This window comes from Salvelinus namaycush, chromosome 6 (genome assembly GCF_016432855.1).
Source record: "Salvelinus namaycush isolate Seneca chromosome 6, SaNama_1.0, whole genome shotgun sequence".
In the NCBI taxonomy this organism is placed as follows: domain Eukaryota; kingdom Metazoa; phylum Chordata; class Actinopteri; order Salmoniformes; family Salmonidae; genus Salvelinus; species Salvelinus namaycush.
In genome coordinates, this window is record NC_052312.1 from 6,136,373 (window position 1) to 6,161,349 (window position 24,977).

Here is a 24,977-nt window from a genome sequence, read left to right on the forward strand (position 1 = left end):
AGTGCAGGACAGGATCTGACTGGGAAGACAAAAACTATAAGACAACACAGTTAGACAACAGAGCTCAGAATGAGTTAGTCCAAGCAAGGAGTAAAATCACTGATGTGTAATAATGTAATTGTGTTTGTGATTGACTCTACATACAGTAATGAGAGAAAATGTATAGGGTTACTCACAAGGCTTGGAGGGGAAACATGCAATGTGTCAGTGGATGAGTGGGCACATGAGACCTGGCTTCAGTTCATGTCAGGAGAAAGTTGACAATGGTAGTGGAGTGGATGAGTCATCACCTCTTAAATCAGGGAACTTAGCTGTAAATATAAACAGCAGATCTACTCCATTACAGCTGCACCATCGTAGGTTTTGGACAACACGTTTCTCTAGGAAGTTAAACTCAGACATCTCAACATTCATAAAGTTAAACACAGACTGCGCATCTTGCCCACTTGAAACAAAGTATGCCGAGAAATGTTCCTGACTAAAGCCCTGATCATCCACATACCTGACGATAACTGACAACTGCAAGCAAACTGGTGGCACCATAGGTCCCAGAGCAGTCAGACTGGTGCCACCATAGGTCCCAGAGCGGTCAGACTGGTGCCACCATAGGTCCCAGAGCAGTCAGACTGGTGGCACCATAGGTCCCAGAGCGGTCAGACTGGTGCCACCATAGGTCCCAGAGCAGTCAGACTGCTGCCACCATAGGTCCCAGAGCGGTCAGACTGGTGCCACCATAGGTCCCAGAGCAGTCAGACTGCTGCCACCATAGGTCCCAGAGCAGTCAGACTGCTGCCACCATAGGTCCCAGAGCAGTCAGACTGGTGCCACCATAGGTCCCAGAGCGGTCAGACTGCTGCCACCATAGGTCCCAGAGCGGTCAGACTGGTGCCACCATAGGTCCCAGAGCGGTCAGACTGGTGCCACCATAGGTCCCAGAGCAGTCAGACTGGTGCCACCATAGGTCCCAGAGCGGTCAGACTGGTGCCACCATAGGTCCCAGAGCAGTCAGACTGGTGCCACCATAGGTCCCAGAGCAGTGGGGCAATTTTTACATCCTGGGGCCTGGAGTTCTTCCTTATATGTTAACCTAACTAGGAAAAATCTTGACCAAATATGGTATGAAAGTGATTAATCAGTTGTAAAAAGGTTTTATATGGTTATGATGGGACCAGTTTTTCCTAATCAGGTCACATGACTTTTAAAAACTCCGGGCCCTGGGGGGATGAAAACCCTGTCAAACTGCAGCTACCCTATATTTAATATATATTTATTTTATATTTAACTACCCTATATTTAATATATATTTATTTTATATTTAACTACCTTATATTTAATATATATTTATTTTATATTTAACTACCCTATATTTAATATATATTTATTTTATATTTAACTACCCTATATTTAATATATATTGATTTTATATTTAACTACCCTATATTTAATATATATTTATTTTATATTTAACTACCTTATATTTAATATATATTTATTTTATATTTAACTACCCTATATTTAATATATATTTATTTTATATTTAACTACCCTATATTTAATATATATTTATTTTATATTTAACTACCCTATATTTGTTCATATAAATTATATTTAGATTAGGAGGGGGATTTCCTCTACCCAAACATCAACTGATACACAATAGAACTCACAGGACTGAGCTTTATGCATGTTTGCATCAAGCAGGCCTACGCAACTGTAGGCCTTACAAAACATTTACTCACATCCGTCATCACTATTATGTTGATTAATTCATTCCAGTTAATCATTATGGATTAAAAACGTATAGGCAGCCTAGACAGCCCAATTTTGAATATAAACTGAATTTGATCACATTCACATTTTATCCTGACACACAAATGGACTATGAATACATAACGTTAGCAATGAGTTTACCCTGAACAGATAGGACAGCGAACATAGGTTGTATGCATCTGCTCTTATTAGTAGCCTACAGTCGTGGCCAAAAGTTTTGAGAATGATACAAATATTAATTTCCACAAAGTTTGCTGCTTCAGTGTCCTTAGATATTTTTGTCAGATGTTACTATGGAATACTGAAGTATAATTACAAGCATTTCATAAGTGTCAAAGGATTTTATTGACAATGACATAAAGTTGATGCAAAGAGTCAATATTTGCAGTGTTGACCCTTCTTTTTCAAGAACTCTGCAATCCGCCCTGGCATGCTGTCAATTAACTTCTGGGCCACATCCTGACTGATGGCAGCCCATTCTTGCATAATCAATGCTTGGAGTTTGTCAGAATTTGTGGGTTTTTGTTTGTCCACCCGCCTCTTGAGGATTGACCACAAGTTCTCAATGGGATTAAGGTCTGGGGAGTTTCCTGGCCATGGACCCAAAATATCGATGTGTTGTTCCCCGAGCCACTTAGTTATCACTTTTGCCTTATGACAAGGTGCTCCATCATGCTGGAAAAGGCATTGTTCGTCACCAAACTGTTCCTGGATGGTTGGGAGAAGTTGCTCTCGAAGGATGTGTTGGTACTATTCTTTATTCATGGCTGTGTTCTTAGGCAAAATTGTGAGTGAGCCCACTCCCTTGGCTGAGAAGCAACCCCACACATGAATGGTCTCAGGATGCTTTACTGTTGGCATGACACAGGACTGATGGTAGCGCTCACCTTGTCTTCTCCGGACAAGCTTTTTTCCGGATGCCCCAAACAATCGGAAAGGGGATTCATCAGACAAAATGACTTTACCCCAGTCCTCAGCAGTCAAATCCATATACCTTTTGCAGAATATCAGTCTGTCCCTGATGTTTTTCCTGGAGAGAAGTGGCTTCTTTGCTGCCCTTCTTGACACCAGGCCAACCTCAAAGTCCTCGCCTCACTGTGCGTACAGATGCACTCACACATGCCTGCTGCCATTCCTGACCAAGCTCTGTACTGGTGGTGCCCCGATCCTGCAGCTGAATCAACTTTAGGAGACGGTCCTGGCGCTTGCTGGACTTTCTTGGGCGCCCTGAAGCCTTTTTCACAACAATTGAACCGCTCTCCTTGAAGTTCTTGATGATCCGATAAATGGTTGATTTAGGTGCAATCTTACTGGCAGGAATATCCTTGCCTGTGAAGCCCTTTTTGTGCAAAGCAATGATGACGGCACGTGTTTCCTTGCAGGTAACCATGTTTGATAGAGGAAGAACAATGATTCCAAGCACCACCCTCCTTTTGAAGCTTCCAGTCTGTTATACAAACTCAATCAGCATGACAGAGTGATCTCCAGCCTTGTCCTCATCAACACTCACACCTGTGTTAACGAGAGAATCACTGACATGATGTCAGCTGGTCCTTTTGTGGCAGGGCTGAAATGCAGTGGAAATGTTTTTTGGGGATTCAGTTCATTTGCATGTCAAAGAGGGACTTTGCAATAAATTGCAATTCATCTGATCACTCTTCATAACATTCTGGAGTATATGCAAATTGCCATCATACAAACTGAGGCAGCAGACTTTGTGAAAATGTATATTTGTGTCATTCTCAAAACTTTTGGCCACGACTGTACAGTTGATCATACTGAAAAATGGTCTAGTTTCAGCTACTGAAGTGAGCAAGAACAATTTAAATAAATTGCACTAACAGGACACAAAAATAAAGTTCTAAAACCAAGAAAACAATTTATAATATACATCCTCAGTCTCCTATAATTTGAAATGAATAATATCCAAAAAATGCTCAACTATCACTTTCACTCTTAATGTCACTGTCACGCCCTGACCGTAGATTGCTTTGCATGTTTCTATTTTTAGTTTGGTCAGGGTGTGATGTGGGTGGGCATTCTATGTCTGGGTATTCTATGTTGTAGGTCTAGGTTTTCTGTTTCTGTGTGTTTGGCCTGGTGTGGTTCCCAATCAGAGGCAGCTGTCTATCGTTGTCTCTGATTGAGAACCATATTTAGGTAGCCTGTTTTCCCACTTTTGTTTGTGGGTGGTTGTTTCCTGTTTAGTGTTTTGTTTCACCTTTCAGGACTGTTCGTTTGTCGTTTTTTTGTTGTTTGTCAAGTGTTTTTGTATTTTATTAAAAAATATGACCACTTACCATACTGCACCTTGGTCCTCCTCTCCTTCACCAGACGAGAAGCGTTACAGTCACCAAGCTTCTCAACACATAGACCACCCATAATGCTCTGTGGCACAATCCCAATACAACTCAATAGGTCCGTAATCTGATCCTAATTCTATGATTGGATGGACAACATGTCAGTTCATAATGCAAAAGCTTTGATTGGTTGGAGGATGGTCATAATTACCATGTAGGTCTATGGAAGGGGGTGAGGCCTACGAGCCTCCTAAATTTTGTATTGAAGGCAATGTAGCCAGAGGAGGACGGAAGCTAGCTGTCCTCCGGCTGCATACTGGTGAAGTTACTGTAGACCATTGCAAAAAAAATATTATTTTATCAATTATTTGGTGACATATGAATATATTTAATATAGTGTAGCGACCCGCACAGACAGCTGTGTGTAATGTGTTAGGCTATTAGTTGGTTGTGTTGTACTGACCAGTTCCCAGTGTTCGCGGGGTCCGACATGCCAATCAACCTGCTATCTGCCAATCACGGGAATGCCTGGAATGTTCTGATGCCGGGCATCCTGGTGGTTGGCTGAGTGGCGTGGAGGGGGGTTGGGCAGAGGGATGGAGCATTGGAAGTTAAGACCAGGTTTAGCCATTGTTCTTTCTCTTACATCTGGGCTTCACAAGAGAAGGTCACAGTTGGTTTGTGGGGTATCTTTCATATATTTGGCGTGGGCTACGGCCAAACAGTAGCCTGTGTAAAGTTGGGTTAATAAACCGTAAATTCGTAAACTCAAACCTCAGTCTGGACAATTGTTCCTTTATGATCTAGTCATGTTATTACAATAGTTTTATCTAAAAAGGATAACTTTTTTAATGTTTCACAATTTTTATTTTTATGAAATTTCACTGAGGAGGATGGTCCTCCCCTTCCTCTTCCGAGGAGCCTCCGCTGATCCAAAATCACTGTCTGGAGGCTTTGCTGTTAATTTTTATTTAGTTCCTGTGACTTCTGAAAAAACGCCCTTGCCAGGAAATATGAATACAAATCAGCTGAGCCGTGTAAAGTCGCTTTTATTAAAGAGCTTTCCACCGCAAGTAATGTGGGCGATCGCTTTGATTACGACGTGGAATTATTTTCACAAATTAAAGTGTGACGTCTTAATGCTTCTAGTAAATCACAACTCATTTTCTTTCCTTTATTGAGAACGTTCAAGAACGTTCAGGAAGGCTGCTAAATGTATGATGGATATAAAGATTCTAATGGAACTGTTTTAAAATGGAACTGTGTAGAGCAGTTTGAGTGACAGCCAAGCCGCACCCAGCCTGATACATCAGTGCTGCAATGGTGTGTATTGGACAAGAGACAGAACTACTTCAATCAGCTATGTTCTGACAGAATATGTTAATGCGGGAATACTACAGACAAAGATTTAGTAGCTTGTAAAACATTAATACTCTGTGGAGATGTGGAAAAGAATTAGGTAAACACACGTAAAAACAAATAAAAAAAAGTTCTGAGACATTGTTGACACATTTCAAAACACTTGGCAGCGTTCAAGACCTCAACTCTCTTTTCACCTCCGTCTTAAATCTCATTCACCAGCTGTATGGAGAGCCTAGGAGCCTACCTTCCTCCCACTTACGTCTCTACAATGTAGCCTTAAAACGTGCCATCAACTTCCTTTAAGAGCCCTTCTGAGCTTAACCCATATAATTCCATAGAATGGCGAAAGAGAACCTGTTTTACACGAGTAAGAGGTTGCTGACTGTTGTCTCTCTCGCTACCTCACATTTGTCTGATTTTTGAAATCAGGGTGAAAGAGAGAAATAGTTATTCTGTGTGGAGGGTGGTTGTTATTGTGTAGGTGACACACTTGCGAAGCTAATGCACACACACACACACAAGAACACACACACACACACACACACACACACACACACACACACACACACACACACACACACACACAAGAACACACACAGACTCTTCCATGATGTTTCCACGGACCTCAGCATGTGTCTAATCATTTGAAAAAGACCTCAAAACACAAACAAACACAAACAGTAAGAAAAGGGAGAGCATCAATACGTCAGTCACATTTCAAAGTCTCTGCACATGGCTTCCATTAAAGAGTTGCTGAAATAAACAAATGACAGATCTCCACAAACAGAGATGGAACCCAACACTGACCATAATTATGTATTGCGGTTCTTCGCAGAACATTTTTTTAACATTGTTCAACACAAGCACACACACACACACACACACACACACACACACACACACACACACACACACACACACCCCCCCCCCCCCCACACACACACACACACACACACACACACACACACACACACATGATGGCCTTCCAGTAAGTATAACATTACTGTTTAGTTTGGAGTTTCTGTCGTCATCCACAGAGCTCTGATTAAAACCCTGGAGATACAGAAAATGTGTGTGCGTGTTTGTGGGAGGTATGTGTGTGTGTGCGTGCGTGCGTGTTCGTATTTGTGTGTGTGCTACTGCATGTTCCAAGATTCTTTTTTCTATTTTTCTGGCAATGAGATGAAGTAATGTTAGGTAGCTGTTAGCTCGCCCAAGACCACACTGTCACTTGACCTGTTAGACTGCTTGGTAGGATGTGCTTTTTCCAGACATTGCTAAATACTTACGGTATCAGTTTCCACAGCGTTTAGGCCTGGTAACCCAATGATGTGGCCCAGCGCTACGGTACATTGTTTTTGAGGGCAAGGAGTAGTTATACTGGAGAACAGGAATTCAGATATAGACCATGCGTAATTGGCCATGTGTGAAATGGAGAGTGCGAGAGAGCGAAAGCGCAGGCGAGAGAGAGTGAGAGAGCAAGAGAGCGAGAGAGAGCGGGAGTGTGTGTGTATGTGTGTGATAATCAATGGAGATGTGGTGTGTGTGTGCATGTGTGCGTGTGTGTGTACGGACGCGTGCATGCCTGTGTTTTGTGACAAAAAAAAACATGTCGACACAATTGTCCTCACAATAACCGAAACTTAGATACATGTTGATCCAAAGGATCCTCCGAAGTGACAGTCGACAACAAAGTGTTCACAGACTGTAGAGCTGTAAAAGTCATCGCAATTTGATTGGAAAACTTCCCCAACAACAGAAGCAACATGCCTCAAAGCTCACTCTGTCTTTCATTAGCGACTGTTAGAACTCTTTAGTTGTTTGGTTTGTTTATTTTCATTTCCTGTATCCACTAATTTCGTACTCTCAGTTCATTTCCATGCATGACAGATTCCCCATTAGAATCCAAGTAGTATATTACATTCAGTTCCTCCCCCTCCTAAATTTCAATAAATCCTGCTGCTTCTCAATCCCCCCGGCTTCTCGGTCTTTCAGCCCCTGTTCCCATAGTAATTAGGGGGAGAAACGTTGCCAATTACCGGCACTCTTGAAGGTGGGCAAAACAACTGGTCGAATTTAAGTCACCGTTGCGTTCAGGAAAGGACTCAATATGTATGATTTGTGTAATGGATCGATTGCTTGGTGATAAAACTGTTGCGGAGACACAATGTGTGGCTGTTGTTGGTTTTAGCGGGCTGGGGTCGCGACCTCTATTCAGAGGGCTGTAGAACCAACAGGACACCATATGACAGGATTATGAGAGTCAGGGCCCCAGGTAATTGGAGAGTCAGGGACTTCTTACACCTCAGTGAAGTGAGAGATAGACTTCAGTAATGAGAAGTGATTTATTGAGGTAAGCTGTACAGCAAATGGTTAAGTGATAATGCCCGAGAAGCCGGTGTTTGGAGGATATATTGGCACGGGGCAAACCGTTATCACTTTTATACAATGGATTAACAACATATTAAAATGATTGCCATATTTTCATAAAAACATGTATTTTGATGAATTTATTCATACTATTTCATCCTACCACAATATATAGTCCCGCAATTACGTGTCTTTCTGTTCAGTGTGCGTGGAGGTGACGCGTACCCCGCAAGAATGTGGTTCTCTTCCTCTCGCAACACTGATTTCCCCTCTGTCGTCTTACTTCACTCACACACGCCGGGAGCTGTCATTGGGAGAATCTGGAAAACACCAGCGGGGAATGAGAGGAATTTCGCCTTTCTTTTTCTTCCTTTCTCTCCGCTCTTTATTTGGAAGTGGCTGCGCTCGCTGGGCTCTTTGAGTTTTCCTTTGTTTCTGAGAGCAGACGAACAATAACAACATCTCATAAACAATGGGGCTTGTTGATTGGGGGGTTTGAGAGGGAGGGTGAGTGTAAGGCCCTGGCACTGGGTTTTGTTGGCAGAAGGCCCCAACTGAAAGTTTTAGACGTAGGCTACATTGTAGTGTGGACTGGACTGCTTATAACTTAGAAATTCACCATCTCTTTAGGGAGGTAATCAAATCCCATCATTTATCCAGACCTTTCTCAAAGATTCTGCAGGGACTATTCTGGGTCCTGCATTCTGCTGGGAAAGTGAGGGTCAGTCACAGTGAAACCTCACAAGGCAAAGCCGAACATTATTTGGGCATTTTTCAGATCAGTGCCTTTGTTAGATGACATGGGCCATGACGTTTTTGTGCATGAGATATAGAGTTGAAGATGGAAGGTTACATGCACCTTAGCCAAATACATTTCAACTCAGTTTTTCACAATTCCTGACATTTAATCCTAGTAAAAATTCCCTGTCTTAGGTCAGTTAGGATCACCACTTTATTTTAAGAATGTGAAATGTCAGAATAATAGTAGAGAGAATTATTTATTTCAGCTTTTATTTCTTTCATCACATTCCCAGTGGGTCAGAAGTTTACATACACTCAATTAGTATTTGGTAGCATTGCCTTTAAATTGTTTAACTTGGGTCAAACGTGTCGGGTAGCCTTCCACAAGCTTCCCACAATAAGTTGGGTGAATTTTGGCCCATTCCTCCTGACAGAGCTGGTGTAACTGAGTCAGGATTGTAGGCCTCCTTGCTCGCACATGCTTTTTCAGTTCTGCCCACAAATTTTCTATAGGATTGAGGTCAGGGCTTTGTGATGGCCACTCCAATACCTTGACTTTGTTGTCCTTAAGCCATTTTGCAACAACTTTGGAAGTATGCTTGTGGTCATTGTCAATTTGGAAGATCCATTTGCGACCAAGCTTTTAACTTCCTGATTGATGTCTTGTGATGTTGCTTCAATGTATCCACATAATTTTCTTTCCCCATGATGCCATCTATTTTGTGAAGTGCACCAGACCCTCCTGCATCAAAGCACCCCCACAACATGATGCTGCCACCCCCGTGCTTCACGGTTGGGATGGTGTTCTTCGGCGTGCAAGCCTCCCCCTTTTTCCTCCAAACATAACGATGGTCATTATGGCCAAACAGTTATATTTTTGTTTCATCAGACCAGAGGACATTTTTCCAAAAAAGTACGATCTTTGTCCCCATGTGCAGTTGCAAACCATAGTCTAGCTTTTTTATGGCAGTTTTGGAGCAGTGGCGTCTTCCTTGCTGAGCGGCCTTTCAGGTTATGTCGATATAGGACTCATTTTACTGTGGATATAGACACTTTTGTACCGGTTTCCTCCAGCATCTTCAAAAGGTCCTTTGCTGTTGTTCTGGAATTGATTTGCACTTTTCGCACCAAGGTACGTTCATCTCTAGGAGACAGAACGCGTCTCCTTCCTGAGCGGTATGACGGCTGCGTGGTCCCATGGTGTTTATACTTGCGTACTATTGTTTGTACAGATGAACGTGGTACCTTCAGGCGTTTGGAAATTGCTCCCAAGGATGAACCAGACTTGTGGAGGTCTACAATTTTTTTCTGAGGTCTTGACTGATATCTTTTGATTTTCCCATGATGTCAAGCAAAGAGGCACTGAGTTTGAAGGTAGGCCTTGAAATACATCCACAGGTACGCCTCCAATTGACTCAAATGATGTCAATTAGCCTATCAGAAGCTTCTAAAGCCATGACATCATTTTCTGGAATTTTCCAAGCTGTTTAAAGGCACAGTCAACTTAGTGTATGTAAACTTCTGACCCACTGGAATAGTGATACAGTGAATTATAAGTGAAATAATCTGTCTGTAAACAATTGTTGGGAAAATTATTTTTGTCATGCACAAAGTAGATGTCCTAACCGACTTACCAAAACTATAGTTTGTAAACAAGAAATGTGTGGAGTGGTTTAAAAATGAGTTTTAATGACTCCAACCTAAGTGTATGTAAACTTCTGACTTCAAATGTATCTCACTAATCTCATTATCACACAATTTCCAGTCGTGAAGCAAAAGTATCCGATTCCGCAAACTTCTACCAACTACGGAATGGTTGAGTGTGCGAGAGTTTGAAGTGGGCTGAGGTTTTGAAAGATCTGCAGGTGTTCCAAGTGTGGGTGCATTCCCGTTGTCGTGGATACAGTGCTTGCCTCTAGCAGCAGTTGTCTAGATGAGCTTGGCTCATGTTTCACTTTATCATTTGCCTTTTAGTTGGTTCTAAAGCATGTGCACCTCTGTCTAAAACATTGTTCATGTGAAGTGGACATCTGTCAATACAAATGTATTGACAAATATAAACTGGGTGGTTCTCTGAATGCTGATTGGCTGACAGCCGTGGTATATCAGATTGTATACCACAGGTCTGACAAAACAGTTTTTACTGCTCTAATTACATTGGTAACCAGTTTATAATACCAATAAGGCACCTCTGGGTTTGTGATATACGGCCAATATACCACGGCTAAGGCTGTTCTTATCCACGACGCAACTCTTAGTGCCTGGATACAGCCCTTAGCCGTGGTATATTGGCCATATGCCACACCTCCTCAGGCCTTATTGCTTAAATATACCCAAAAGAAGAAAAAAATAATTGGTTTTCTTTGAAAGCAATAAATCTAGGATATAGTTCTACTGAGCACATAATGTACAAAACTGCCTCTCTGCCACTGTCTGAGCAAATAGTGACACCTTGTGGTCATAATGTGTATCACACATGCAATGCACTACAAGTAGCCTAAAGAAATTAAGTGGCCAATTTCATTCCCAAATACATAGGCCCAAACAGTTCCAAAAACAAAGAAAAAACACATTGGTCTTTAAACTTTATTCATAGGATAAAGTGGTAAGCATCCATCCACCACACCTAAGCATTCACTCACACAAACACACTCCAATTGGGATTCAGCATCATCTTCAGTGGACAGTCTTCATCAGCATCTTTTCCATACCAGGGACAGTTGTCTCAGGCATCACTTTGGCTTGTAGGGATCAGACCATACTTTGACACCTGAAAATACACCAAATTATAACTGATTTATATATGGTTAGTGAAAATGTCAAGTCTGCTGACAGGACAGGGGATGGAACAATACACAATGGCAACAACAAAGAAGAACCATTGCATGAGAGAAGTTAGTAGGCTACTTACCCACTGGTTGCACGTCTGCTTGATTGATTCCTGCTCGGTTTGCTCTCTGGACTTGATCTGCAGAGAAGTGAGTGGGGTTTTCAATTGTGTTGCGGGGGACTGGGGTGGGTTTGAACCAGGATCCTTATAGACAAGGCGAGTGCACTACCACAGGCATTGTCCACTGGTGCAATCAGACCACTGCTTGACAGAACTTGTAGTATGATCACAATTGTACAGCATTAAAATAACTCTATACTTAAAAACAGAAAACCGTTATACTGAGACCATGTAGCTACGTTATTGCATGGGTTTTTAGAAGACACGGCTACAGCTACAAACAAATGCCAATGCAATTTTTACGGTCCGACTGGCCAGGGCAAAATTGTGTCCACATGAGGATACTAGCAGCTATAAAATAAAAAGTAGCCTAACAAGACTTCCTAGCTAGCATGTCGTTGTGTAACAAGACATGGATGCGCTCTTGTGACCGAGTCGACTAGTACATTCCTCGAGTAACGATAGTTACTTACTGTAGTCAGCTGTGTGCGTGAGTGGATGGAAAAATATAGGGTAAAATGCAGCAGCAACTGCTGTTATAAATCCTCCAAATATTAACGCGATCCTTCTGTTTCTTGACATCTTTGTTGCGCATTCACCTCCAAATGCACAGTATGTGTGTTTCCCTGAATGTTTTCCGGGGTAAAGTTTACCAGTGAACTTTGTTCACGATCACGAAGTTCTGCGCTGTTTAAAATGGTTGGTTTTAATTTGCGACTTCACATGATTTTTTACCTCTGTGTTACTCCGTACATCAAGGGGCGGGGCGCCGCCTGATTGTCACATGCTGCAAAACCATAATAAGGACGTGGGCTAGCGTGACATTGTAGAACATCTCATGTTTTGACAGAGATGGGGCTTTTAACGCTCACACTGTTTTTATTTTTCACGGTTATCTGTGCAGAGAGAAATGGACCAATTCAGACGTTTGTTATCCCGCACAGTCACATGGATGTTGGTTGGGTATATACTATTCAGGTTTGTTACTAGTTTACCGAGCTAACGTTAACTCATGTACTATTGTATTATGTTGGTTTCTTGGACGTTAGAACTAGGGACATTTTTATTTTGGGAGGTTCATGAGATGTCAGTCCAAATATAGCTACAACTCTATACTGTCAGTGTTCACAGTATACAGCATTGAACATGGTGTTTTTCCAGTGGCGTGCCGTGGGCCTGGGGCCTGGGCCTTCAGTGAGGTACTACACAGTCCCACCCGAATTAATCCACCTCATTATGATGCCATGGCTCTAGACACTATACATTTAGACAGAAACGCAGTATAACCAGGCGTTGCGTCACCTTGAAATTGACAAATTGACATTTTTGGGTAAACAGTGTTTACCCAAAAACATGACACAATCAATGAGTCTTTTCAATATTTCCCTTCACCTTTTCATTGTGCAGCTCCGTTGCCCTGCGCGTTTGTTCTTTGAGCTGTAGATCCACTCCGGTGTCCCCAAAAGTTTTCAAAAGCACCATTGCTTGTTAGTGCCCAGCCGTACTTTGGTGTCTCGTTGCTGCCTTGGTTAGACAACTCAAGTTTGCAAAGCCAGTGTGGCTCCAAACACCAAATCGATCACTTGCAAATAATAGGCATTCCCAGCAGTACAGTTTGCAGTGCTTCTCGGAGCCAAGGAGCCTGTGAGCCATTGACAGCGCTCGTAGTTGAAACTTTGAAAGTGGCGAGCGAACGAAGCACTTTCCCGCCTGTGACAGGCTTTGTGGCGTCGGGCGACCTCTCCTTACAATGTATAACTTTTCTTGAAAAGTTCGTCTTGAGAATGGCGTTATAATTATATCCTCGACAAAATCGATATCTTCTCCTCCTTCCGCCATTGTGGGTTGAAAAAACAGCTTAGTAGTACGCGAATTAATTCGTTTATCAAATTCAGTTTCCTAGATCTCCATAGGACCTGCCTCTCAATATTGGTAATCCAATCAAAAGACGTACACGCAGTACGCCTGCTAGCTGGCTCCTGTGTAACACTGGAGCCAGCCAGAAGGCGTACAATAGCCAACTCTAAAGCTGATTGGTTGACACTAAATTTTCATTTCCATTCACTATAAGCTACAAGCGCCCGCACTGTTGATTCTGAAGGCCTGAGGGCAGATTTTAGACCCCTGGCAACACATGATGGCTGAATATGATTGGATAAAAGATCTAAGACCAGCCCTCCAAATCTCAACCTGGGGCTGGAAGCAGTGCAACCAAGAGGAAAGCTATGAAATGAAGAGTATAACTCTTACTCTGGGGAATAATTTAATACATATTTGTGGGAAAATATATTTAAAAAAAAATTATATTCTGATGTTTAGGCCAGCAGAGAAGGCCTTGCAGGCCCTGACGGCCCACCACTGTGTTTTTCTGTCTCTTGTATCTTCAAACAGGAGAGCATGCATGCCTATGCAGCGAACGTGTACTCTAGTGTGACAGAGGCGCTGACACAGAACAAACAGCGCAAGTTCATCGCAGTGGAGCAGGAGTTCTTTCGGCTGTGGTGGGATTCTGTGGCTACAGACAACCACAAGAAACAAGTAGAATACTATAGAATAATCTTATATAACCCCCCCCCCCCCCATGTGAATTCAGTGTTGCTCATGCAGAAGTCTCATCTTTGTATGACTGTCAATTCACCTATTCCCCCCCCCAGGTGCGACAGCTACTGAAGGAGAGTCGACTTGAGTTCGTCATTGGGGGGCAGGTGATGCATGATGAAGCTGTAACTGATCTAGATGATGAGATACTGCAGCTGATGGGTAAAGTAGTTTCATACTTGATGTATAATATTTGTTTTGTTGGTTTAAACATGCATGGACTCAATCTCCCTTTCTGTCTCACATACACACACTGTAATTAGAGGGCCATGGGTTCCTGTACGAGACGTTTGGGGTGCGTCCCCGGTTTTCGTGGCACGTGGACCCGTTTGGAGCCTCTGCCACCACCCCTGTCCTCTTTGCCCTGGCTGGGTTCCATGCCCACCTCATCTCCCGTATTGACTATGACCTCAAAGATGTCATGCAGAAGAGCAAGGTATGGTGGTCACTGTAGTTTCAGCTATAGCCTACCAGGCAGGTTACCATCTCTGAGTAGTCTTGACCATGATCAGTCACTTATAAGCAGTTCAATGGTTTAGAGGCTTGACTTAATAATATATGCCATTTAGCAGATGTCTTTATCCAAAGTGACTTAGTCATGCATACATTTTATGTACGGGTGATCCGAGGAGTTGATCCTACTATCCTGGTGTTGCAAGCACCATGCTCTATCAACTGAGCTACAGTAATGTTTACAGTATATTTACAATAAGTTATTGTCATGGTCTTGATGTTTTGGAACAGAAACTACAGTTTGTTTGGAGAGGCTCCCCCTCCTTGAAAGAGCAGCAGGAGATCTTCACTCACACCATGGACCAGTTCAGCTACTGTACTCCATCTTACCTGCCTTTCTCTAACAGGTCTCCTACATATCTCCTTTCCCCTCTCAACATCTTCCATGTCATAACTTACCTAGCATATCCCACTCTCTTAGACTTAACCCTACAGGCTGTAATTGAATTAAGACTCCAAATAGTTTTTTTGGGGGAGAATCACCAAAAATCTCAGTTTTGTCTATCACCATGGGCTCTTAATAGATTACAAGCACATGTTTGTCTCGGTGTAACTAATCAGTTCTTTCTCAGCTCTGGTTTCTATTGGAATGGCGTGGCTCTGTTCCCTGACCCCCCTAAAAATGGCATCTACCCCAACATGAGCCTGCCTGTCACCAAAGAGACGCTGCACTCCTATGCCAAGACCATGGTGCAGAACATCCAGCAGAGGGCAGCGTGGTTCAGGACAAACCATGTCCTCTGGCCCTGGGTGAGTCAACATGGATGGATAGATATACAGAGATCAGGAAACTGTTTCCAATCACAATTTAATGAGTGTTCTTTCTAGTAACTTCACCATTGAGCAATATATGTTTCTCCTGTTATTTCACTCCATAGGGTTGTGACAAACAGTTCTACAACTCCTCTGTGCAGTTTGCCAACATGGATCCCTTAGTGGAATACATCAACCAGAACAGCAAGGAGTTTGGCGTGACAGTCCAGTACGCCACTCTCAGCGAGTACTTCCAGGCTGTCCACCAATCAAATCTCACCTGGGAGGTGAGGGGAAGTGAGGACTTCCTTCCTTACTCCACTGGTGGGTTTTTCTATAAATGTGCTTATCTATTATACGTTTCAAACATGTAAATGGAATATGAATAAAACTTCTATAAGAAAATGTATATATATCAATGGTTCCAGTGACCAAGAGTTGGCACACTAAAAACATGTAGCAGTAAAAACTACTATGAAGCCAAGGGACAAAAAATGCTTTTTTCACATAATTCCAATCTGGTTCTTGTAGTTTTAAAAAGGAACCTTTTATCTCTCCAGAACCTTTCCAGGCGTGGACTGGATTCTATGCCTCCCGGAATGTTCTGAAGGGGATAGCCAGGAGAGCTAGTTCCCAGCTGCATGCTGCAGAGACTCTGTTCACTCGGTACCGGGTCAGCTACCCAGATGGACCGGTCCCTAAAGAAGAGGCCCTGCAGAAGCTGAAGGCCCTCCGCTGGGCTGTCTCTGAGGTGCTTGATCAAAATACTCATCGATTGTGATTCATTGTAAATTAATAATCGCTATCATTGTAACCCAGTGATTAAACATTCTCGTGTCCCATTTATGTCACACAAATTTAGAAATAACTCACAAAATGAATTATAAAAACTACTTTTCTATTTTTATAATTTTCTCCCTCTGTTATCTCCAGGTGCAGCACCATGATGGGATCACGGGGACAGAGTCTCCCAAGGTGTCTGACATGTACATAGAGCACCTGACCCAGGCTATGATGGGAGTAGAGGAACTTCTGGCTGCCCTCTTCCTCCTGCCCCAGGCCCTGGGCCCCGCTAGCAACTCTGAAGCCTTCAATAGACAAGACTCTCATAGCAAGGGTAAAGTACTGTACTTCAAGATAATAATGAATCATTGACAAATATTTATACTTTATTTGACATGAACTCAGATGTGGATTTGTGAAAGTAGTTGGATGGGATGCATGTTTTCACTTATCCAATCACACACTACAGATCAGAGAGTACACATCAAGGAAGGGAGAGGATGTATTTTGTATTCTAACCAGGCACAAGGTTCAGCTTGGTCCAAGGCATCATTTAATGACTTTCTTCCTCAACTACAACATGGGTCTTGTTTAGATCAACAACATTTTGATAATGAATGTAATTGCAGGCTCCCATCAGGACCTGGAGCAGCACATCATTGTGTACAACCCCCTGGCATGGAACACCACCGCCATCATCAACGTCACGGTAACCTTCCCCATGGCAACCGTGTTCGACGACCAAGGACAGGCCATACCTGCACAGGTAGTGTGGAAGTACAGAGTTGATTTATCCAGTTAAACACTTTGTAGAACAATGAGTCACCATTATATCATGTAAAAGCCATGTGTCAATGGAACTGCAGATATACATCATACCTTCTAGACAAACTCAGTTTTCAGATAACTGATTGTGTTCATTGGGCACTCAGCAAAAAAACATTTTGCAACGGAAGATGAAAATGTGTGTTTCTTATTGGACAAGTTCAGGTAATTCCCTCTCGGTTTGTCTGTTTAGTGTCTAATGAACACGGCCTGTGTCTCTCTGCTCCCAACAGACTCAGAGTTCAGCTGACTCCAACACGACCTATGACCTGTTCATTGTGGTGGACCTTGGGGGTCTCCAACACAGGAAGTACCTCATCAAGTTCTCAGAGAAGCCGGGTAAAGAGGGATCCTTGACCCACCATGCCTGGGTTGTGTCGTTCAAGAGACTAAATGTTTCACAGGAGTTGAAGACAGGAAGGAGACTCTTACCGGTTCTGAATGAGTGTTATAAGATCATGCTGGACCAGGATACTAATCTACTGCATAGCATCACCGACAGGTAGTTATATTCAACATTCACATTAGGGGCACATTCAACAGGCCAACGTTGCAGATACAAAGGTAATTAATAGAGCTGATGTAGAAGAAATTACATGTCAGAGAAGCATGTTTATTTTCCTGAACGTTGCACAACGTTTTCCTTTTGAATGCAGCCCAGGTGTTATGTCAACAATGTCCTCTGACCTTTCTGTGACCCTGCCAGGCATGAGAAGAGGACGGTGAGAATGACTCAGGATTTCTGGGAGTATCAGGTCAATGGGAACGTCAGCGCAGGGCCCATCTCTGACAACTACATCTTCAGTGCTAACGACTCGGCAGTGAGGGCGTACAAGGCCGTCAAGATGGAGATTGTCCCTGGGAAGATCATCACTGAGATCAGACAGTACTTCTACAGGTGGGAATGTGAACAACTCCTTTCTGTCAGTCTTTGGTTTCCATGCACCCTCCTTCCCTAAGCTACGATCTCTATTATATTCCTTCTATCACCACTCTCACTCACTCACTCACTCACTCACTCACTCACTCACTCACTCACTCACTCACTCACTCACTCACTCACTCACTCACACTACAGCTTAGTAAGGTGCAGGTCTAATATTGGGTGGCTCACATTAACAATGGGTTCTGTCTGCAGGGAGGAAGCAGATGAGGACTACACCTACTCTGTCACCACCAGAGTACCACAGAGTTTCCCTAGCGGCAGGCTGTGTTACAGGCTGGAGCAGAGCTACTCGCTGGGCCCCCTGCTGGTCAACACCGAGGCTGTCCTCAGGACCAAGACCAGCCTGAAGAACAACAGGACTCTGTTTACTGACGACAACGGGTACCAGATGATGAAGAGGCCTTCCAGGACGTTCGTCAATGATACTGTTGCCAGAGTGAGTGGGTTGTATTTAAGGACAGTAGGTTAAATGTACACTGAACTTCCACAGTACCTTGCCAGCCAGAGGAAGATGGGCTACACTTTATGAGCCTGGTTCCTCTCAACGTTTCTTCCTACTCAGGAAGTTTGGGTGTTTGGTCTCCTCAGCTTTCCTTTTTGGTGGTTCAGGCCTGGGTTACTGTTCAGGACTTTGTGACAATTGCTTGTGTTTCTTCCCGTGTCTGTGTACTGCAGAACTACTACCCCATGGTTCGAATGGCCTACATTGAAGATGACTCTAGCAGACTGGTCCTCCTCAGTGAGAGAGCTCACGGGGCATCCAGCCAGAGTGAGGGAGAGCTGGAGGTGAGTGTTTTTATGTATGAGATGCGTACACTCACACTCACAACCTCAACCCCTTGTATCTGTCCCAGGTGATGCTCCACCGACGTCTGTGGAACAACCAGGAGTGGACTCTGGGTTATAACCTGACCCTGAACGACAGCTCGGTGGTGAGGCCTGTCCTGTGGATGACACTGGGCTCCCTGGCTGCTACCTCCTCTCTCTACCAGAGGGAGGCGCTAGAGCTGCAGCACAGACCTGTGGTCATGCCCATCGACAGGCCACGTGAGTCCACTCCTTATAGCTCAACTGTTTCGAGGCTCGCAGGTTGACCTTTATTGTCATGAATCTTGACCTGGAGGCAGAACTGAGCCATTTTCCTCTAGATGCTCCAGCTGCAAAGTGAAAATTAGCTATATTGTAAACATTCATGAAAACAATGTGCATTTTGGTCTTCATTTAAGATTAGGGTTAGCAGTATGGTTAAGACTAGGTTAGGTTTAAAATCAGATTTTATGACTTTGTGGCTGTGCCAGTTAGTGACCACTCTGCAGAGCTGCCTTCAGGACAAGATTCATGACAGTAAATACCAACCTGCTTAAAGCACACAGCTACTTTCCACTAAACTTTTCTCTGGAAATCCAGGAAGTGGAATCCATTCTAAAAACAAATCCACAATTGAAATGTTCCCAAATGGAGTCGACCATGTTTTTGCTCACCTGTACTATGCATTGTCACAATGTATGGTCTCATACCCACAATGCCATTTACTGCCCCCTTTAGAGAAAGCCTGGAAGAAGGAGCCTCGGACCGGATCTCCAATTCGCCCCGTGGTCCTGCCTGACAACCTCCACCTGCTGACGCTTAGTGTCCCGGGCTGGTTCTACAGCTCCAACCACACCCTGCACCTCCGCAACATGGAGACCGGTACCCCTGGGTCCACACAGCCGGACTACGATCGTGTCCTACTGAGGATCATGCATCTGTATGAGAGGGGGGAAGACCCGGTTCTGTCTCAGCCGTCTACCATTAACATGAAGGTAACAGGAAACACCGCTAGATGAGATCAATATGAAGAGTAGACTTCAATAACACATGTTTGTGTATTAAATGCTAAATTAAGTGAACAAATAGATGTGATATTGACATTTGGTGGTCTCTCCTTGGGCTGTGGCGGTTACGAAATTTCTTCAGCCGGTGATTGTCAAGCAAATAACTGTCGGTCTCACGGTACTTGACCGTTAATTAATATAAATATATGCAGCATCTCCTGGCTTCCACACAGCCTACAAGCCACTGATGCAGACATGTGGAACATCTACAATTTCAAAAGTCTAATAAATCCATGTAATGTAGCCTACACCTTCACAATAAATCCATTATTTATTTTAGACAGGTCTAAAGAAACATGATATTAAGAAAATATAGTCTATTTCAGAAGAACAGAATAACATACTCTGAGTTGTCCTGATGTGGCTATACCATATGGCTGTGGGCTACACTAGTTCATTTAGCAGACAACGTTTGCTTAGAATTCAGTGGCATTATTTTATATTATAGTTTGAAGAATACAATTGAACCAAGCTGAATAAAATATAAATATTTTCTCAATGATTTGAGGCAGTGGGCACATGCACCTTTTCTGAGTTGAGCGGTTAACAAAGAAATGGGTACTCCTACAGTCACGTTCCTGACCTGTTTTCCCCTGTTTTGTATTTATTTAGTATGGTCAGGGCGTGAGTTGGGTGGGTTGTCTATGTGTGATTTTCTATGTTGGGATTTTGTGTGTTCGGCCTGGTATGATTCTCAATCAGAGGCAGCTGTCAATCGTTGTCCCTGATTGAGAATCATACTTAGGCAGCCGGGGTTTCACTTGTGTTTTGTGGGTGTTTGTTCCTTGTTAGTGTTTCTCCACACGGGACTGTCACGGTAGTTTCGTTTTGTTATTTTGTATCGCATATTTGTTTTCGTGTTAAATTACCATGGAAACCAACCACTCTGCATATTGGTCCGATCCTTCTCGCCTCTCCTCATCTGAGGAGGACGATATAGACTATCGTTACACCTACAGTACCAGTCAAGTTTGGACACCTACTCATTCAAGGGATTTTCTTTATTTTTTACTATTTTCTACAGTGAAGGCATCCAAACTATGAAATAACAGATATGGAATCATGTAGTAACCAAAAAGTATGAGATTCTTCAAAGTAGCCACCCTTTGCCTTGACAACAGCTCTGTACACTCTTGGCATTCTCTCAACAAGCTTCACCTGGAATGCTTTCCCAACAGTCTTGAAGGAGTTCCCACATATGCTGAGCACTTGTCTGCATTTCCTTCACTCTGCGGTCCAACTCATCCCAAACCATCTCAATTGGGTTGAGGTTAGGTGTTTGTGGCGGCCAGTTCATCTGATGCAGCACTCCATCACTCTCCTTCTTGGTCAATTAGCCCTTACACAGCCTGGAGGTGTGTTGGGTCATTGTCCTGTTGAATAACAAATCATAGTCCCATTAGGTGCAAACCAGATGAGATGGCATATTTCTGCAGAATGCTGTGGTAGCCATGCTGGTGAAGTGTTCCTTGAATTCTAAATAAATCACAGACCGTGTAACCAGCAAAGCAGCCCCACACCATCACACCACCTCCTGCATGCTTCACGGTGGAGATCATCCGTTCACTTGCTTTGCGTCTCAAAAGACAGTGGGGTTGGAACCAAAAATCTCAAATTTGGACTTATAAGACCAAAGGAGAGATTTCCATCGGTCTAATGTCCATTGCTCGTGTTTCTTGGCCCAAGCAAGTCTCTTCTTCTTATTGGTGTCCTTTGACCATGAAGGCCTTATTCAGTCTCTTCTGAACAGCTGATGTTGATGTGTCTGTTCCTTGAACTCTGAAGCATTTATTTGGGCTGCAATCTGAGGTGCAGTTAACTCTAATGAATTTATCCTCTACAGCAGAGGTAACTCTGGGTCTTCCTTTCCTGTGGCGCTCCTCATGAGAGCCAGTTTCATCATAGTGCTTGATGGTTTTTGCGACTGCACTTAGACACTTTCAAAGGTCTTGAAATGTTCCATTTTCACTTTTTTTTGGTTACTAGATTCCATTTGTGTTACTTCATAGTTTTTCTACAAAGTAGAAAATAGTAAAAATATAGAAATACCCTGGAATGAGTAGGTGTGTCCAAACATTTGACTGCTACTGTATATGCTTAATTTAGTTATTTATGCAACTTTAGTTGTGATACAAACGTTGCGCTATATGGTTAGATTTTTTATATATTCTAATTGTGCACGATGTGACTAATGACTTGAAAAAAGTTGCTTGAAAGACATGAGCTCTGCTTTGTTTTGCTCAGGCTGTACACTCTTCATTAGTGTCACGATTGTCTATGGGTGAGAGAGGACCAAGGCGCAGCGTGTGCAAAATATATTCTCTTTTATTTAGAGAAGGGAAAAAACACAAACGAACACTGAATACAAACTAAACAAAACAACAAACGACCGTGAGGCTAACGACGTAAGACAAGCAACAAACGTTCAACATAGACAATTACCCACCAAAACCCCAATGCCTATGACTGCCTTAAATATGGCTCTCAATTAGAGACAATGAACCACAGCTGCCTCTAATTGAGAACCAATCTAGGCAGCCATAGACATACAAACGCCTAGACAAGACACTGACCCATATACCATACAAAACCCCTAGACAATACAAAAACACATACATTCCCCATGTCACACCCTGACCTAACTAAAATAATAAAGAAAACAAAGAATACTAAGGCCAGGGCGTGACAATTAGTCTCTCATTCACAATTTGACAAGCACTTGATAATGCCTCAAATGTCACGGCCCCATCCCCTTTGTGGCTGTAATGCACCCTAAGAAAATCCATGCTTTTTGCTGTTATTGTGTGCTTGACCAGGAATGCTGTGTTGTGCCCTTCTCCCTGAGTGCTGAGCGTTCCTAAGCATCTCTCACTCACATGGCTCTCCATGTCATCGGTCTTTCTCGCAGTAAAGAAAGACGCATCAGATAGCAAAAGCACTAGCCTACGGTGCATTCAAACTATTCAGACCCCTTGACTTTTTCCACGTTTTGTTACGTTACAGCCTTGTTCTAAAATTGATTAAATTGTTTTTGTTCCTCAATCTCCACACCATACCCCATAATGACAAAGATATAACAGGTTTTTAGAATTTCTTTGCCAATTTATATATATTTTAACTAGGCTATACTCCTGTTGTAAAGATAAACAATGTGCTTAATATTAGTTTAGTTGAGAGACATATAGTAGACCTAGCCTATAGAAAGCTGATGGGATCATCCTCTAAGAGGCCATCACTCTGTTTTCTCGTGATTGCATAGCCTATAGAGATGTTGCGCAACATGGGCACTCTGGAAGTGTTTTGAATAGATGTTTGATGACATTTGCATTGTCAGTGATTAGCGGGACAATGGCGAGCTGAGTACCAGGCAGGTAGTGAGTTTGGTAGGCTACTAACGACGATCAACAGCATCAGCGCTTGGAGAAGCCTAATTACCGTGACTAAACGGTCACGTTTATCATATATGCATAGTCACTTTAACCATATGTACATACTACCTCAATCAGCCTGACTAACCGGTGTCTGTATGTAGCCTCGCTACTTTTATAGCCTCGCTACTGTATATAGCCTGTCTTTTTACTGTTTTATTTCTTTACTTACCTGTTCACCTAATACCTTTCTTGCACTATTGGATAGAGCCTGTAAGTAAGCATTTCATTTTAAGGTCTACACCTGTTGTATTCGGCGCACGTGACAAACGTTGATTTGATTTGACATTGAATTTGACTGCCAGTAATACGGTCACCGCAACAGCCCAGATCACTGCTCTATTTACACTGTATATTTTGAAAATCCATTTCCTGTGTAAAACAGGAAGTGCTGCGGGGCATGGGGGAAGTGAGAGCGTTGGAGGAGCGCTCTCTCACAGGAACCTGGGATATCGCCGACCTCCAGAGGTGGAAGTGGAAGGCTTCAGAAGACCCAGGGAGGGGTGAGAGTGTTGGTAAGCTGCAGATCAGCATTGGTAGGGGTGAAATATTGCATCAGAATAAATACCTTTTTGTTAAAAGATGAGAAGTTACTGCATCAGTGTACCTTTGACATTCAGGAGCTGTCAATTCAGTTCACAATGGAGTAGGCTGTAGTGTTTGAGATGTTAACCACCTGTGAGATCCTGAAGGGGGAAAGAATTGTGTTTACAATTGTTTTGTCTACGTCCTAGTGTTCGTATTTGTCTGTTTCAGGGGTCAAGAGGTCAAGTGTTGGTGTGAGAGGCGAGTTCAACGTGACCATATCACCCAAAGAAATCAGGACCTTCTTTGTTTACTTCAAGCTCAAGTAGAAAGTTCGTTCCCCTTCAGTCTTCTGTGAAGATGGATAACTAATCTGAAGAGAGGCCTTCTGACATGTAGAACATGGGATTAAACATTCTGTCATGTACATTCTCTAATGTAACACGTGACATTGTATGACCAGGATGTGGATTATCTTGACGTGCCGGTCTACTTTTTCTGTATAAAATTGAGTATAATCTAAAATAAGGAGTCACTCCATTTTGTGTCTATTTCTTTATTTTCCTCAGTTGAAGTGCTTCTGTTTTAAGGCCTTGGCGAGGGGAAGGTCATTATTGATGCCTCAAAGCATCTGATACCCTCATAACTACTGGGTTAGGTTATCAGATGCTTTGAGTAACGGTAAGATTCTTTATCTGAACACCGTTGGTGAGAAATGTTCTTCCTGTTTGCAAGTGAGCGCAGCGCTGACAGTCCACAGTAGACCACACGGCCACTTCCTGTTATTGGCCTTAGAGAATAAGAACTTTCCATAGGGTGACATCAGTCTATAAATCAAATATTATTGGTCACATGAGTGCATTTGCACGCACAGTGAGGCGAAGACTTTTGGAGGATGGCCTGGTGTCAAGAAGGGCAGTAAAGAAGCCACTTCTCTCCAGGAAAAACATCAGGGACAGACTGATAGTCTGCAAAAGGTACAGGGATTGGACTGCTGAGGACTGGGGTAAAGTAATTTTCTCTGATGAATCCCCTTTCCAATTGTTTGGGGCATCTGGAAAAAAGCTTGTCCGGAGAAGACAAGGTGAGCGCTACCATCAGTCCTGTGTCATGCCAACAGTAATGCAGCCTGAGGCAAGTCATGTGTGGGGTTGCTTCTCAGCCAGGGGAGTGGGCTCACTCACAATTTTGCCTAAGAACACAGCCATGAATAAAGAATGGTACCAACACATCCTCTGA

General features: G+C 43.0%; 2 protein-coding genes across 2 annotated transcripts; one reads left to right on the forward strand and one right to left on the reverse strand.

Annotated features, from left to right (window-relative positions):
• Window positions 1–11,115: 11,115 nt before the first annotated feature.
• Window positions 11,116–12,168, reverse strand: smim20 (small integral membrane protein 20). The gene is made up of 3 exons (XM_038995849.1): window positions 11,967–12,168; window positions 11,455–11,511; window positions 11,116–11,313 (listed from the first exon to the last, which is right to left on the reverse strand). The coding sequence occupies exons 1-3, from the start codon at window positions 12,073–12,075 to the stop codon at window positions 11,276–11,278; spliced, it is 204 nt and encodes a 67-aa protein (XP_038851777.1). The 5' UTR covers window positions 12,076–12,168; the 3' UTR covers window positions 11,116–11,275.
• A 177-nt stretch (window positions 12,169–12,345) lies between these two features.
• man2b2 (mannosidase, alpha, class 2B, member 2) lies at window positions 12,346–24,279 on the forward strand. The gene is made up of 18 exons (XM_038995848.1): window positions 12,346–12,471; window positions 13,885–14,031; window positions 14,148–14,253; window positions 14,355–14,527; window positions 14,836–14,951; window positions 15,177–15,354; window positions 15,483–15,681; window positions 15,918–16,108; window positions 16,291–16,474; window positions 16,770–16,906; window positions 17,199–17,467; window positions 17,672–17,863; window positions 18,104–18,347; window positions 18,587–18,697; window positions 18,766–18,958; window positions 19,457–19,713; window positions 23,599–23,728; window positions 23,970–24,279. The coding sequence occupies exons 1-18, from the start codon at window positions 12,346–12,348 to the stop codon at window positions 24,065–24,067; spliced, it is 3,051 nt and encodes a 1,016-aa protein (XP_038851776.1). The 3' UTR covers window positions 24,068–24,279.
• Window positions 24,280–24,977: the final 698 nt, after the last annotated feature.